This window comes from Solea solea, chromosome 17, assembly GCF_958295425.1.
Source record: "Solea solea chromosome 17, fSolSol10.1, whole genome shotgun sequence".
NCBI classification, from domain to species: Eukaryota; Metazoa; Chordata; class Actinopteri; order Pleuronectiformes; family Soleidae; genus Solea; species Solea solea.
Genome location: NC_081150.1, coordinates 394,189 through 410,000, shown reverse-complemented (window position 1 = coordinate 410,000; position 15,812 = coordinate 394,189). Strand labels below are relative to the sequence as shown.

Genomic DNA, 15,812 nt, shown 5'->3' with positions numbered 1-15,812 from the left:
ATGATTGTGCCTGCGCTGACGCTCGTCACTGGAACACATGATGCATATTATGTTCACTTTAATATGAACACATGATGCATATTATGTTCACTTTAATATGAACACATGATGCATATTAAAGTGAATGAAAGTCGTTCTCAGTGAAGAACGTGTCGGCCATGTTTCCACGACCATCGTCTCTTTCTGACTCATTTCCTCTGCTTTTGTTTTACCAACAGAGCGACTTTTGTAGATTGTTATGTGAACACTTGCACCGTCAATGATGCTGCTCATGTAGTTCAGGTCTATCAGTATCTACTGATTGATTTGAGTGGACGACACCTGCTGTGTTGTGCAGTGGAGGAGAATCACATCACACACAGTCTGAAAGTACCATGGAACTTTTATCAGAAGGTCAGGACACAAAAACCACAAATCATGTTGCTGTTGATGTGTTTCAAATCTATTTATAGATATATTGATTAGATGTGAGGACAGACGATGCCTCTCCAGAGAGCGTGAGTGGCAGGCGGTATTTGTTTCCACATGATTGAGCCATGATTGACAGTCGATGAGTCAGACAGGAAATCCCCCGGCCTTCATCATTCAGTCCAGAACTGGCTCAGCTGTCAGTGTCAGTTCTGGTCTGGTTATGTTACTGGTTTATCATGATGTTGTTGACAGATGGTCAGTCTGAGGATAATGCTGACCCATGACACACACACACACACACACACACACACACACACACACACACCTGTGGCATCAGCTGTTAGTGAAGTGAGGGATGAGGATGCATCAGTACTTTCACAGTGATTCAGTGTGTTGTGTCAAAGTCATTCAAACGTCATTCTTTGAAACAAATAGAATTAGAATTAGAAAGAGTTGGACTAACAGGAGCATATGCTCACATTAACACGCAATCCAGGTCAGTTACAATAAAACTGCTTCATTATTCAGGTTCATGTATAATTTGTATGTGTCATGTGATTTTTATTTGCTATGTGTGTGTAATATTAGTGTTGTTGCAGCTAAGTGTGTGTAATATTAGTGTTGTTGCAGCTAAGTGTGTATTGTGTTCCTCTGGTTTGTGTGCACATGTGTCAGCGGACATATCGTCTTATAAACGTCCTGAAGACAAAGACTGATCAGCCTTTAACATCAACCCTCAGCCGGAGCACAAAGTCTGGGTGCTGTCTAGACACTGCTGCTTATGATGCTGCTTATGCTGCTTATGCTTATGCTGCTGCTGCTGCTGCTTATGCTGCTGCTGCTGCTGCTGCTGCTGCTCTGTGTGCAGGAACGTGCTGTGCTGACACACTGGCTCAGGGAGTCACTGCTGGATCCCACTCCTGGAAAGGCACGGTGTATTCTCATGTCAGAGCTCACACACACACACACACACACACACACACCTACCTGGTGCATCTCCTCATCCTTCATCTTTCACTGGCTGTTAAATCACCGTGGTTACTGCATCATTTCCACTCTGCCAGCAGAGCAAGGATCCACCGTACTCACCATGCTCTGGAATGTGGTAACCTAGCAACGGCGCTACAGAGACAGATCACTGTGTCGGGTCGGCGATGGGCAGCCGTGCCTCAACTGCTTAGAGGTAAATCCTCCTGCTTCTGAGGTGCACATGTGATGCCACCTCCTGAGGTTTAAGGTCTGAGTTGGTTTTCTAATTTTGAAAAACTTTAGTTTGCCAAAGAGAGTGAAATAAAACATGCAGAACATACATCTAAGCAGAGTGCTGTAGGTTATCAGAGTGTGTCTACACGCTGGTAGAGTAGTGATTAAGATGCACATCTGCTTTTTTCACCTCATCATTAACTCTGCAGTCGTCAGTATCTCTGCAGCCACTTCACTGGCTGCTCAACTGTACTTTAGTGGAAAAATCCCATCAGCCAATGACACGGCAGCAGCTCAGTGGGCATGTGCACGTGGTGAAGACGAGCTTCTGGGTGTGGTTTTCACAGAAGGCTCATGACGTTTGTTCCATATCTGCGTCCAATCACAACAGAGCTGATCAGTCTGTGCACATTATCCAGTGTCGGTGCAAAAGATCATTGAAGAGGTGGAGGTAAGTTACGAGTTAGTAAGTTGATATCTTAAGATGCCGTGTTGTGTTATTGCTCAGGTGTTTCTTTCATTAACGAGTTACAATTCAATCCTGTGTGGCCTAAGTTTGAGTGACTGAAGGTCCAGGCTTTAGACCCGTAAACAGTTTACATCACAACATAATGAGCCACACCCTCACTCATACTACGCTTAACTCGATGTGTATGTTATTTGTCTTTTAGTTCCAGTTTGTGTGCGTGAGAGACATCAATTTATTATATTATTGACTTTTTAAAACCATATTGTTCTCGTCAGTGAAATGTTCAACCTTGTTACTGTGGAAGACCAAGGACGTGACTCCTGTAGATCTGCTGTAGATCTGCTATAGATCTGCTGTAGGTCTGCTGTAGATCTGCTGTAGATCTGCTGTAGATCTGCTGTAGATCTGCTATAGATCTGCTGTAGGTCTGCTGTAGATCTGCTGTAGATCTGCTGTAGATCTGCTGTAGATCTCCTGTAGATCTGCTGTAGATCTCCTGTAGATCTGCTGTAGATCTGCTGTAGATCTCCTGTAGATCTGCTGTAGATCTGCTGTAAAGTGTCAGGCAGAGCGGTGAATGTGAAAGGCTGCGACAGACGGGTCGGAGCAGGGAGGACGGAGTCAAACTCCTGCGCCTGCCTCCACCTGAGCTGTCGGCATGAAACAGTGAGAATGAAATGTACCGAGGAGGCGGAGGAGGAGGAGGAGGAGGAGGCGGCGGCGTCCTCGTCCTATTTATAGAAGGACTGGTGGAGGAGGCTGTAAGTCACCTCATCAGTGCGAGTGGAAGAAGTTGCTGTTTTCATGTATTCACTCAGCTCTGGTGAGATATTGTTTTCAGGGAGGTTAACGGAAACTTAACACTTACTTTAAGATGTATTTGAGGCTTCAAACCACATCCTGCAGACAGTCATAATGATGATGCTGCTGCTGTGATACTTGCACTGTCGTCTCTGCACAGCTGCACACACACACACACAGGTTGTGCAGTTTTCTTTGGTCCTTTCTGAGATGAGTTGCTTTTGGCACATGGACTCCAGAGCTTTGTTATTGTCAGACTGTGTCTGTGGTCTACAGGCGTCTCTGTAAGAGCATGTGTATTTGATATGGTTGGCCCCTCAGGAGGACTTCAGTGACTTCTGTGAAATGATGGGCACACGTGTTACTGGTGTTACTGTCTGAACAGTTTCTGAAGAGGATGATGACGATGGTCTGTTTCCTGTGGATCACCGCAGCAGCCTCGGGAAGATCTTTGTAATCTCAAAAAGCTCATGACCTGCAGGTTGAGCATCATTGATGTAGATACAGTAGTTGCATGATCTGGTGTGGGAAGATCACTGAGGGTTTCTTTTGAGGAGCAGATGAATATTTAAATGAAGAGATCAAAGGCAGCATCTCGCGTTGGTGTTGATTCATCTTCAGCCCAGGAGGAGGAGGAGGAGGAGGAGGAGGAGGAGGAAGTGTGTGTGTGTGTGTGTGTGGCTGCTGGGTCAAGTCCTGGACACGGCTGCGTTATTAACAGAAGGTCATCTGTCAGCACACGTCTGCAGCTCGCTCAGTTTCCTGCCTCCAGCTGACATGTTTGTAACCTTGTCGCCGTTGAATGAAGGTTCACATTCACACGCCTCTTCGTTTTACGTTCAGTTTCAAATAAAACCGAGCCAGACCTCAAGGAGCTAATCATCCACGGAGCATCTGGAACAACCTTTATTACCTCCTCGTAAACATGAGAAGTATAGGACACACAGGGCACGTGGAAATCTTACAGAAATCTAAAAAGAAAAACACATTTTTAAGTCGTGTTAATCAAACCTATATTGTAACACCTGACTTAGACTTAGTAACGTTACAACAGCCTTCACATATGGACAGATTATGGACACAACCTAAAACAAATATATGAATGTAAATGTTTCATGTGTCATCATCATCATCATCATCATCATGGTAACAAGAACATGATGATGATGATGATGATGATATGACTGTGCTGCCACTGGCACTCGGACTCGACTCTCTGCTCTACAGTTTGACACAGACGTCATCGCTCACCTGCAACTTTCAATGCTTAACATGTGATCAGCCTTGACTCCTAGTGACACCCAGTGGTTAAATAATAAAACTAAACCAACGACAGAGATGTTTCTGATCGTTTGCTGCAAATGTGACATGAACAAGTCCAAGAGAACGCACATGTTAGTGTGAGTGATGCAGCGTCCACCATGTGTATGACGTGCAGTCAGTGATAAACCATATTATTATTGATTAGTGATAATTAGTGATTATTAGACAAACACTAATAAAAATCTACTATCACTCATCAACACACAGTCCTTGGGATTTAGGAAACTGACAACAGCTGTTTCCAGGCCACGGCCTTGAGACCAGGAAAAGTGGACATTTGAACAGAACTAGAGATTTAAGGAGAATCCGAAAGATTTAATACTTACATGACTCGGTCAACCCTGTGTGGGGAGCACGGAGGCTTCGGCTGGAGGTCAGAGGGCATGTGTGTGCGAGGGAGTGTTTGCTTTTGTGTTGTTGATTCTTTGATTTGTCATGAATGACGTTGTTTTCATGTCTAAAGTTGTCTTGATGAACATAAACAGGCTGAACAACAGACACCCTAACCCTGCAGAGGCTAATGTTATCAAAACAACATAATGTAGTCCAGCTCTTTCACTTCTTAGACACTACTCCACCCAGACTCTTTGAAACACATCGAAACCACACAGCACAGGCACAGGAATGCAGACTGCTTCACTCTAATGTTAACCTTGGTGAGGCCCACAGCAGCAGCAGCAGCAGCAGCAGCAGCAGCAGCAGCAGCAGCAGCAGCACGTCATGTATAGTGACTGAAGTGATTGCAATATTCTGCAGGTTTTTCCTAAAGAAAAAAGCAAATAAATATGTTTGTGGTTTTCCTTAAATCTCTAGTTCTGTTCACATTTCCACTTTTCCTGGCACTGTCTCAAGGCTATGGCCTGGAAACAGCTGTTGTCAGTTTCCAGGCCGACTAAAAATAACCCTGCCCAAGTTTTCCTTTTCATTCCAAAGCCACACTTAGTTGTTAGAAAGTGTCTGTGGTCAGCGGTGTTTCCTGCTCCGTTAGCCTGCTTTTCTGTCTGCAGACATAATAATGAGTGGTGGTGGGAGCTTGTCCTGGAGGCTGCAGGTCAGCAGTGTTTGGGGGAGGCAGGAATCACAGCCCTGGTGTTAAAAGTCTATTATTAACATACGTAATATGACATGACACCTCCAGTCACCTCCTTATTCAATTACATGGATGTTTTGCACTTGATTTGTTTAGCTTTGAAATTCCATAATCACATGAGACTTCATCAGCGCTGAGTCTAAATCACTGCGTCACTGGTGTACATTTATATTTATTTTCATTTTTTTTCCCCTTTATCAAAATGTTTAAATTATATTCTGTTGCTGCTGAAATGTTTTAATCCTCATTCTCTTTTCTTTGGAAATAATTATTGTTTCTTAATAATGTATTTCCTTGCTCCTGTATGAGCTGGACATCCCTTCATGACAACATGTGTTGGTTATTGTGATGATTCACTCGTGCAGTACTGCCGTGAACGCTCACCTCTTTATCTTCATCTTTTCATCGTCTCTGTGGTGATTCACTGTGAGTGACCGCTGGGATTAATCGTCTCCCTTCCCACACAAAACAAGAGTCAATATTCTGCTTGGACTGACAGATCCACTCTGATCTGGACCATGTGACGCACACGACAATATGATGAGTCACTACGATGCATGCACTCACTCCTATAGCCTGTGTATGAATCAATAAAACTTCTCTCCGTCGGTTTGTGATGGACTGAATATCTTTGGTTTAAGGGTGTTGATTTAATGAATTAGATTGTCATTTATGGCCTGGCCACACGGTTGGTGTAGTGGTAAGCAATTAAAGTGGTAGAAAATGGATGGATAGTTATGGTAACTGATCGATTTATCAAGAGGAAAAAAAGATGATCAGTTATGGAGATAATTGTTATTTGCGTCTCTAAACTTGTACAAAGTCCATTTCCAGAAAAGTTTACACTTTAATGAAATAAAAACCAAAATCTGTAATATGTTATTTCACTTGCGCTTTACTTAACAGACGAATAGACAAATAGGTCTCATGACCTTAATTCAGTTTTAGGTTACATTTCCAAGCAGCATAACAGTTTACATTAAATTTACATCGTTAAGATAAAGATAATAAATAATAAACAAAATAAAGATATTACACTAAGACTATAAAGGACAAAGACTGACTTTGACTCAAGGACAGTCAGATGTAGAAATCAATACAAGTGGGCGGAGCAGCTCTTCCACGTTGCCCTCCCATCTTAAGCTGTGTCAGAACATTCAGTTACAATATGATCGCCAACAAACAAACAAGCAAAAGAATAGAATCACAATGCAAGAAAAAAACAAACAGTGAATAAGAAGAAAAACAAGAACAACAAAATAACATTTCAACACAAACGTCCCGCCCACTCTAGACCTAACAATTACTGTACATGAGGGCGCTAATTATAGTGATCGCTAGTTTCATCTGTGATGTTTTTGCTCTTGTTGTCTGACTCGTGCTGTCAACACTGTATCTATTAAATCAAGAAGCGTCTTTGTATAGTGACACAATGTAGAGCACTCCATCTGCAATGCAGACAGAGCAACATAGCAGCTAACACAGCTGCCAACACAGCTGCTAACAGAGCAGCTTACAGAGCAACAGAGCTGCTAACAGAGCAACAGAGCAGCTAACAGAGCAGCTAACAGAGCTGCTAACAGAGCAGCTAACAGAGCAACAGAGCAGCTAACAGAGCTGCTAACAGAGCAGCTAACCACAGACATTTCTAGTATTTTTTTCTGGGTGTGTACACAGAGAATCTGCTAAAATATGGACTTTGTATCCACACAGAACCAGCGTTTTGGGAGCACTGAAATGCTATTTTTGGAAAATGGGTCACAGAGCGGGAAAATCTCGAATGTTCAATACCAAACCCAGACGCTGGTGTGGGAAATCGATGAGGTCAAAAGCCGTGTTTCCATCGAGTGGAACGGTTCGGTATTTTTTTGTGTTTCCATCAGGAATGTACCAAAATAACCAGCCCTACCGTTCCATTTGTTGTCGAGTAAAACAGTGTCGTTCAGGCAGCTGATGAGACAAACAGCCTCAGACTGAGCACGATGTCCTCCATCGTTGTCTGTTGTGTGATTGACTGTTGTGTTATTGTCTGTTGTGTTATTGACTGTTGTGTTATTGTCTGTTGTGTGATTGACTGTTGTCGTCGTTCTTGGTCGCAGCACTGGTACGACGTCACACTACGTGACCCACTGACATCGGGCACAGCCCACACCCTGCCTACCAAGTAAAAGTACTGACCCAGGGCTTTACCATTCCAAACCGTGCCATACCCGCCCGATTTAGTCCCGCCTCTCTCGCGCGCTTCCATTGGCCGTCTTTGTCATAGTGGTCTTCCTCTTGTTGTTCTCTCTTGTTTGGAGCTCCTTTCTTCATGGTTCATTGTGTAACTGTGTATACGCTGTAATGTGTGTTTTCTAATAAACAAATCGAGGGTCATTTAAAACAGAAAAGTGTGCACAGCGCTCATGTTTCTTGGTGTGTTTACAGAAATCTCTTCTGAAACAGGAAGAGGAAAAGTTTGTTTAGGTTCAGTTCTGTTTGCGTGTGGCTGTGGCCTTGATGTGTGGATAACCTTCAGTGGCAGAGTCCTCCTCCTCCTCCTCCTCCTCCTCCTCCTCCTCCTCCTCCTCCTCACACTTCACCATGACAAATGCAGTGTGGTATTCTGGGATTGCAGAGGCACTCTCCTGTCTGTCCTCCAGCAACCTTTCATTAGCCCTAATTAGTGTCTTCTCCTCTGCTTCCACCTGTCTTGCTCCACTCTCCCTGCTTATCCTTTCCATCATTGGCTTCTTTCTCTCCCTCGCTCCTTCAATTGTCCCTGTGATGATGACACCATCTCACTCTCCCACCTCCTCTCTCTCAGCTACTCTTCCTCTTCCTCCTTCCATGCTCATCATTTTGACCCCGGATGTACCTCCTTCCCTTTTTCCCTCTGTGGTTGTGTGTGGACTGTTCCTGAGGCAAAGTATTATTTTATTACGTGTCATCAAGTGAAAGATTGAGCTGCTAACAACAGGTTTGTTCCTTACTTTGTCAGATGTGGTGTTGAACCTGAACTTGTTCCACACATCGATCGTCATGATTGTCTGTCAGGAAGATGCTTAAGTTTGCTCGTTTCTGATGATCTGAATGAGTTTTAAGGTTAAAATGTGCACAAACTTTCTTTATCACAGTTCTTCAAATAATAATCATTTCTGGCAGGCTGTTCCGAGAGGTGTAATGCCGCCCTCCACAGGAAAGAAAAGTATCTGTGTGCAGTTCAAAGTTCTCCTTTATTCTCATCTTTAATTCTATTGGATTCTTCTCATGTCAACATGTGGTCATTATGAAAGCTTTGCACTTTGCACTACTGTTAGTATCGTATACAATACAAAATAATACCAAGAAATCAAGTTCAAACACATTCCTTTTGTGGACAATGAGACATTTTTCAACCTTTTCTGACATTTTGTGTCGATTCATGGAGGAAAATAATGGACAGTTTGATGAATTATGTAAATAATTGTTAGTCTTTGATGTGCATCAGAGTCTGGTGTCACATTCACACCTTTCTGAGCAAATGAAGAAGGTCTGGTGTGAATGCAGCTCAGATGTTTGACTAATTATCAGCATGAGACATGAAAAAGTCACATCTATTGAAATGAAATGTTGCTTTTACAACTGTGGACTTGTATTCATGCTCTAAGTCCGTGTGCATAAACACACATGGAATGAATGTGTGATGGAGCGGATCAAGCAGATGACAGGAGGAGAACATGGAACGTCTCATGGAATAAAGAAGCCAAACAATGGTGTTAAATTACACTGGTCACACATGAAAAGTGTCCGTCAGCGCTTTGATATTTGTTTTCACAGCAACACAACAAAAGTAACAAAGTCTCAGGCTCAGAAAAGAAAAGTGCTGATGATGTAATGGTCGCATTTGAATGTTGTTTGTTTATGTCTCGCCCGTGAGCTACACACTTATTCTGCTTGGAGACGCTAAACTTTAACTGCATGGACTGTGTTTTTATCTGTGTTAGAGCTGCAGCAGCTTCAGTCACGACATATGGAACAGGAGTTCAAACTCTTCTTCTCTATTGTGAATGTGGTTGTCATGATAATTGAGGTGTGAAGGATGTACGCCTCCACACACACGGAGCCCATTATTTTTCATCTGGTGAACTCTTGTCCTCACGTTCCTCACATCTTCAGGTGCTTCAGGGTCGTCGTCTCCACTCAGAGATCCTAATGAACTCTGTCCGTCCAGTGTTCTGTGGACGGTCTTTTACGTGAACTCATTATGGATCCAACTCCACTTCTGCTCGTGTCCCGCTCTATAACTGGATTTACCCTGAGGGTTCATTGATTGTTATGTTGAACATGGCTGAAACGTGGGCGGAGCCTGAATTCATTTTGACACACTTTGTTTGTTCCAATATAGAAATGTCAGGTCGTGACTGTCTTGATTTTTCACTTAAAATAAAAAGATAAAATGAATGAAAGTGAGACAGGCCTGTAACTCCTGGTGTCTTTGGCTCAACCCTGCACAGCTAATGAAACGCCTGCAGAGACCTTTCAGAGCTCCCCAGAGTGCTGGGGCAGTGTACTGGGCTGGCTGGGTGGGGGGGTGGACGGGGGGAGGGGCAAGAGTCTGATGAAACCTGTTGAAAAATACATTTGTGGCCAGAGATGGTTGTCAGGCCTCCTCCAGACATGACTGATGATGCTTTGCTGCAGCTGATGCTTCTCGTCAGCTCCTCTTTGTTTCCTCTCTTTTTCTTTAATGTCCTGTGTGAAGTTTGTGTTGTCCAGGATTGTGTGTGTGATCATCTCTACACTGTGAGGGTCACTGACAGGAGCTGAACCAGGTTGTGGTTGTTTCTGGTGTGATCACTCCTCTGATGCCACTGTTTATAATGTAGAGAGACAAGCAGCTAAATACTAAATACTACTAACAACCACCTCTGTCCACATGAGCAGCTGTGGTGCTCAGTCAAAGATTATCATTTAACAACTGCACCGGAACAGCTTTCATTCCAGCTGAACGCGATAAACGCACGTGTTTCTCTTCTAAAGCCGATTGAGTGTGTAAAGAATCAGAGAGCAGAGCAGCTTGTGACTCTAGTCAGCGCTGGTTTGTGCTGTGGTTCATATGATGACAACAGATGTTCTGCAGTCTCGTCACTGACGATTACAGCTCTGCTGCATGAGACCGGGTTTGATGATCAATGTAACTGGATCACAAGGAACGTCAGGGTGACACTGCACTCTCGCCAAAACAGAAAAATAATAAGAAGAAGAATAATCTTCACAGTCACATAACGTTTTTATTTCCGTGTTTTATTGCCAGTAGAAACCTCCCAGTCCCCTGTTTATCTGCGGCGGTGGTTGAGGATCAAAATGATTGTGACTCATGATCATTTTTCTATCGCTCATCTTTCATATCCATTCCTACGCTGCCAGCACATCATCATCATCATCATCATCATCATCATCATCAGCATGTAGCAGAGCATGAATTACCGTGGCATTTGTCTCATGACTGCTGCACACGCTCAGGGATCACACAGCAAAACTCTAAATTATCTCCACAAGTGAAAATAAAATATGGTCTTTATGAAACTGAGGTGGGAGAAATGAGACGCTGGTCATATTTCACAGTGGTCACACTCACGCGTGCACATCCCGACACCAACGCTGATCTTTCCAGACGGTGCGCAGTAAAATGTGGACATAATAAAAATATTAGAACACAACACAGTTTCAAAGGAAACACAGAACAAACGCAGGAAAATGATTCCACGGTTAAAAGTGCAGTCAGAGTGTGTTCCTTGGCATAAACTTGTTATCTGACAAATAATACGCTGTAAATCCATCCGTCCAACAGCCACACTCACTGTGACAACCTCTGATTCTGGCCTCAGTCTGCATCAGCGTGCATTTGACGGATCACTCTGTAATTATGTTGAAAGAGAGCGGTCAAGGTGTGTCACACACATTCTGGGAACTCTGTCCACAAAGAAGCAGCAGCATGATGAGCATCTGCACCTGATACGATGGTTGCTTGTTGAATTCCAATCGCAGGTGTTAAATAAACATTCTGTTATCACGGCTGTCTGCGATCAAACGAGCACGGACTGATGACATGATGTCTCCAATTCCATCAACTGTTTGTATTTTAAAAAATTTTATTGAATGAACTGAAAAGTCAAATTCTGTCATTCTTCTGCTCTAATGAACATTCACTTAAGTAAGACATTAGATATTAAAAACTGAACTGACGCAAACCCACAGAAACCTCTTCAGTCTGCAGCTTTTGTCGCGACAGTGCAAATGTCAAGTGTTTGAAACCTTTCATTCAGAAAAACTGAAGCAAAATGAAGCTCCGGGAGTTAATCACGTTCTTATTTTTCTATGGACTTTGGTGCAGCAGAGTGAGCAACACACATTTCAATTTGCTGTCAGGGAAGGCTAAGATAAAGCAGTGAACATACGCCTAAGGTATCATGCACTTGGGTTGGTGAACACGTTATTAGGTGAAACTTTTGCTTAGTGGTGAAACTGACTCCATTCTTTGTACATTGTTATTATTATTGTGATTAACCTGGTGAATCTTGTCTGTGATTGGACGATTAGATTTCTTCTTATCGATCCATCAGTCAAGCTCAAGGCTGAAGGCCTTTTGTGTTTTTATTGCTCCATTATATTCTTTATTTCTCAAGAGTTTATGATCCACTTCCTCTCTTTTGTAAAAGTGATTTTTCCTCCAAACCAAACTCATGTCTTTGTTGTTTTCTGTCCTCTCTCAGATTATAGATAATGGGCTGTGTGCAATGCAAGGATAAGGAAACAAACAAACTGACAGATGAGCGAGATACAAGCATCTCTCAGGGACCTGGCTATCGCTATGGAGCTGACCCCACACCGCAGCACTACCCCAACTTTGGGGTCACTGCCATTCCCAACTACAACAACTTCCAAGCCCCCGTCGCACAGGGAATGACCGTCTTCGGAGGGGTCAGCTCTTCCTCTCACACCGGCACCCTGAGGACCCGCGGTGGGACGGGTAAGAGACATGTGTTGTTAAAGGAACAGTGTAAAGCTGCTGAAACACTAACATTGACCAGTGAATGTCTCAAATCCTCAGTGAAAATACTACATTGAAAAATGAAAGAAAAAAGGTTTGGCTATATATATATATATATATATACGTATATATATATATACGTATATATATGTATTTTATTTGCACTGAACACTAAAAAGAAACGATGTCATGGGACGACAGATGTCACCTGACTTCAGACGAGTGCATGACATGGTTATAAAAAGTCTGAATTGATGTGAAATATAATTGAATGATGAATTTTAATCTGAAATCCCTGAGAAATGATGCGTCCTGACGCAGGCACTCGGTGTCGTGTCTGGATGTGAGTTTGAAGGCTGATAAACTTTGAGCAGAGCAATGAGGCAGAAGGTCTAAGCAGAGTGTACTAACCATGTTTTCAATTGGAAAACCTTGATACCACTGATCATATAGAAAAGTGAATATGCAACAAAATAGTAAAGCAGAAGAGTCTGTGATGTGTCTGTCTCTGTGTCAGCTGGGATTAGCACCAGCGACCCTCATGTGGAGGATAACGCGTCACAGCCTCCCCACATCTCCACTCCTGACCCCGGCCCGGTCAGGAATGTCCGGCTGGCATTAGCGCGGTGCTTTGTGCAGCAGTTCCATTGTTTAGGTTGAGAATATTCCCACTCAGGATTTCCTTTTTCTTTGACTGAGTTCAGGCTGCTCTGCAGAGGAACTCTGCATTTCCACTCAATTTAGTGTGGATTATTTTGTGTGCTGCGTAATCCTAATCCAAGTGCTAGTGGAGGCGAGAGGAGGTTTATCTTTTTAATTTTCTAACAGCACGGCCATTTGGACATCAGCGTTCACATCCTCTCTCACAACACAGATGCTCCTGTGGTTTTCCTACAGTCACAGATCTGCAATCATCAATCAACTCGTCAATGATTCATTTGATTACTACATGAATTATCATTCAATGTTTTTTATAATTCAACCAAGTTCTCTGCTCTTGAATAATAGTTTCTTTGCTCCATATTAACATCAAAGAAGTTTTCAAGGTTTGGTCGTTCTGTAAAAGCTAGAAAAACGATTTTTGTTGCTCTCTTTTTTTACATCCTCCCATTCCTCCCTCTCTCTCTCTCTCTCTCTGTCTCTCTCTCTCTCTCTGTGTCTCTCTCTCTCTCTCTCTGTCTCTCTCTCTCTCTCTGTGTCTCTCTCTCTTTCTCTTGATTTTGTTTCCAGATGAAATGCAGCAGGTCAGTTGTATCTACAGTACAGTCCTATAGACAATAGCCTCATGCTCCCTCTTCATACCAGTGCTTCCAGTCTGGAGTAAAGTGACTTAAATAAATGCATTAAAGAGAGTTTAAGTCTGAGAGGTTTGTCCCCTCAAAGAGCTGCTTTTTCTCTCATGAGGCAAACAAATGAAAACTAACTTAAGCTATATGGAGCTTTAAAGCTGTCTTATTTGAGAAGCAGGTTATTTACTGAGACCTGGGAATGCAGATCTGAATATGATGGTGCACGAAACACGAGCAGTCACATGACCAGACAGAATGGAAACATGAGTTTGTTTTAATGAGTGTGAGAACTCCAGATATATCTGCTGATATACTGGCTCATACCTGAAAACATGCATTCATTTTTGATGATATTCATTTTCATATAACACAAGACTGACGTATGAAAAATGGAGAGACTCACATGCTTCGGGCTTCGCTGAAGAAGTAATTGTGGTAGTAATTGCAGGAATGATCAATTTACTCACACGTCTAAGAGGACGGACACACACACACACACACACAAGCACACACACACACACACACACACACTCCTCTCTGTTACTCGACCACTCACTGTGTGTGCTCGCTAAATACAGGCACACACACTCTCACTCATGCTAATGCTTAAAAAATACAAATACTATGATAAAACCTGCGTCATTTGAATACGGTGATGCAGTTACACGCAGATGCTGGATCATCAGTCACAATTACAGCTGTCACAAGGAAAAGCTCTATTGATGCATATTTTCTATTTATCCAGGAAAATCCCACTGAGAGCAAATACAACAAACACTCAACAGTTGCACATTTAAAACACAACAGTGCTTCACAAGCACATGATGAAAAACACATGCATGTGGTGGAGTCAGCCTCAAGAACCCTCAGTCTGGATTTGAAAGCGCTTAATGAAATGAACTGGGTTAGTTTGCAGTCTTTTTATCCCGCTCAGTGCAGGCGTGTGGAACAGAAAGCAACAAATGATCTTGTCAACGGGAAAAAGTACAGATCAGCACTTCTGAGTGAAATGAAGGTACAAATGAAATCCCTGTTAATATCTGCTTTGAAAATGGCTATAAATAATATAATATAGTAGATATGCATATACAGTCGACTCTAATTCCTGCTTTTATTACTTCAGAGACTGGATTACTGTAATTCTCTTCTCTCTGCTCTCTCTAAGCAGAACATAGTCAGCACATGTGCAGCTGACCAGGACTCACATTACACTGGCTTCCTGTTTCTAAATGGTCCCAAGATTTAAGGTGTGAACCATCACAGAGAACTAAAAACTAAAAACCTTTGCTGAGGCCTCTTTCAGTTATTATGGTCCTGGTCTTTAGAGCAGCCTCCCTCAAAACCTGAGGGCAACAGAGAATGTTCAGATTTTTAAAAATAAACTAAAGACCCACCTTTTTTAACCTGGCCTTTACCTGAGATGTATTCTTTATTTTTTACTCTTTCATTTATTTATTTATTTATTATGATCTATTTCATTACATTATATCTTTTACCTCCTGTTGTTAGTCTCCAGTGTTTTCCCTCGCAGCCATTTGTGAGTTCCATGATAGTGTTTCCTCACGTCCTTTCCTCTCTTCTTTTCCTCACTTCTTCACTTATTCATTGCTGTTAGCATTGCCTTGTATGAAAAGTGCTATATAAACAAAGTTTGACTGATGGAAATATATATCTACTCAAATGAATGCCTTGAACATGAATCCTGCAACTATTTCAGAATAAAAGCATACAGCAATATTAGAGTGCTTTTAATTTGAAACAGCTATTGTTGTGTTTGTGATAGTTTGCTTTAAACTGTGCACAGCACACACTGAACCTGATCATTAGGCACCTGATCATAGAAAGCAAGACATTCTACAATGCAGACACGCTGCTCATGTATTCACTGCTCATGCATTCACACTGCTCATGCATTCACTGCTCATGCATTCACTGCTCATGCATTCACTGCTCATGCATTCACTGCTCATGCATTCACTGCTCATGCATTCACTGCTCATGCATTCACTGCTCATGCATTCACACTGCTCATGCATTCACACTGCTCATGCATTCACTGCTCATGCATTCACTGCTCATGCATACACTGCTCATGCATTCACTGCTCATGCATTCACACTGCTCATGCATTCACTGCTCATGCATTCACTGCTCATGCATTCACACTGCTCATGCATTCACTGCTCATGCATTCACTGCTCATGCATTCACTGC

General features: G+C 42.6%; 1 protein-coding gene across 4 annotated transcripts in view; it reads left to right on the top strand.

The window, feature by feature from the left end:
• The window catches only part of fynb (FYN proto-oncogene, Src family tyrosine kinase b), a 55,642-nt gene that overhangs the window by 17,278 nt on the left and 22,552 nt on the right, over positions 1–15,812 (top strand). For 3 of the 4 annotated variants that reach the window (XM_058614435.1, XM_058614433.1, XM_058614431.1), the window contains exon 3: positions 12,032–12,288. In XM_058614435.1, the coding sequence (XP_058470418.1) occupies positions 12,042–12,288 (247 nt within the window). In that variant the 5' untranslated portion in view covers positions 12,032–12,041. Of the gene's footprint in view, positions 1–1,572; positions 1,595–12,031; positions 12,289–15,812 lie in introns of those variants that run through there. The other variant, XM_058614432.1, reaches the window with a different exon arrangement.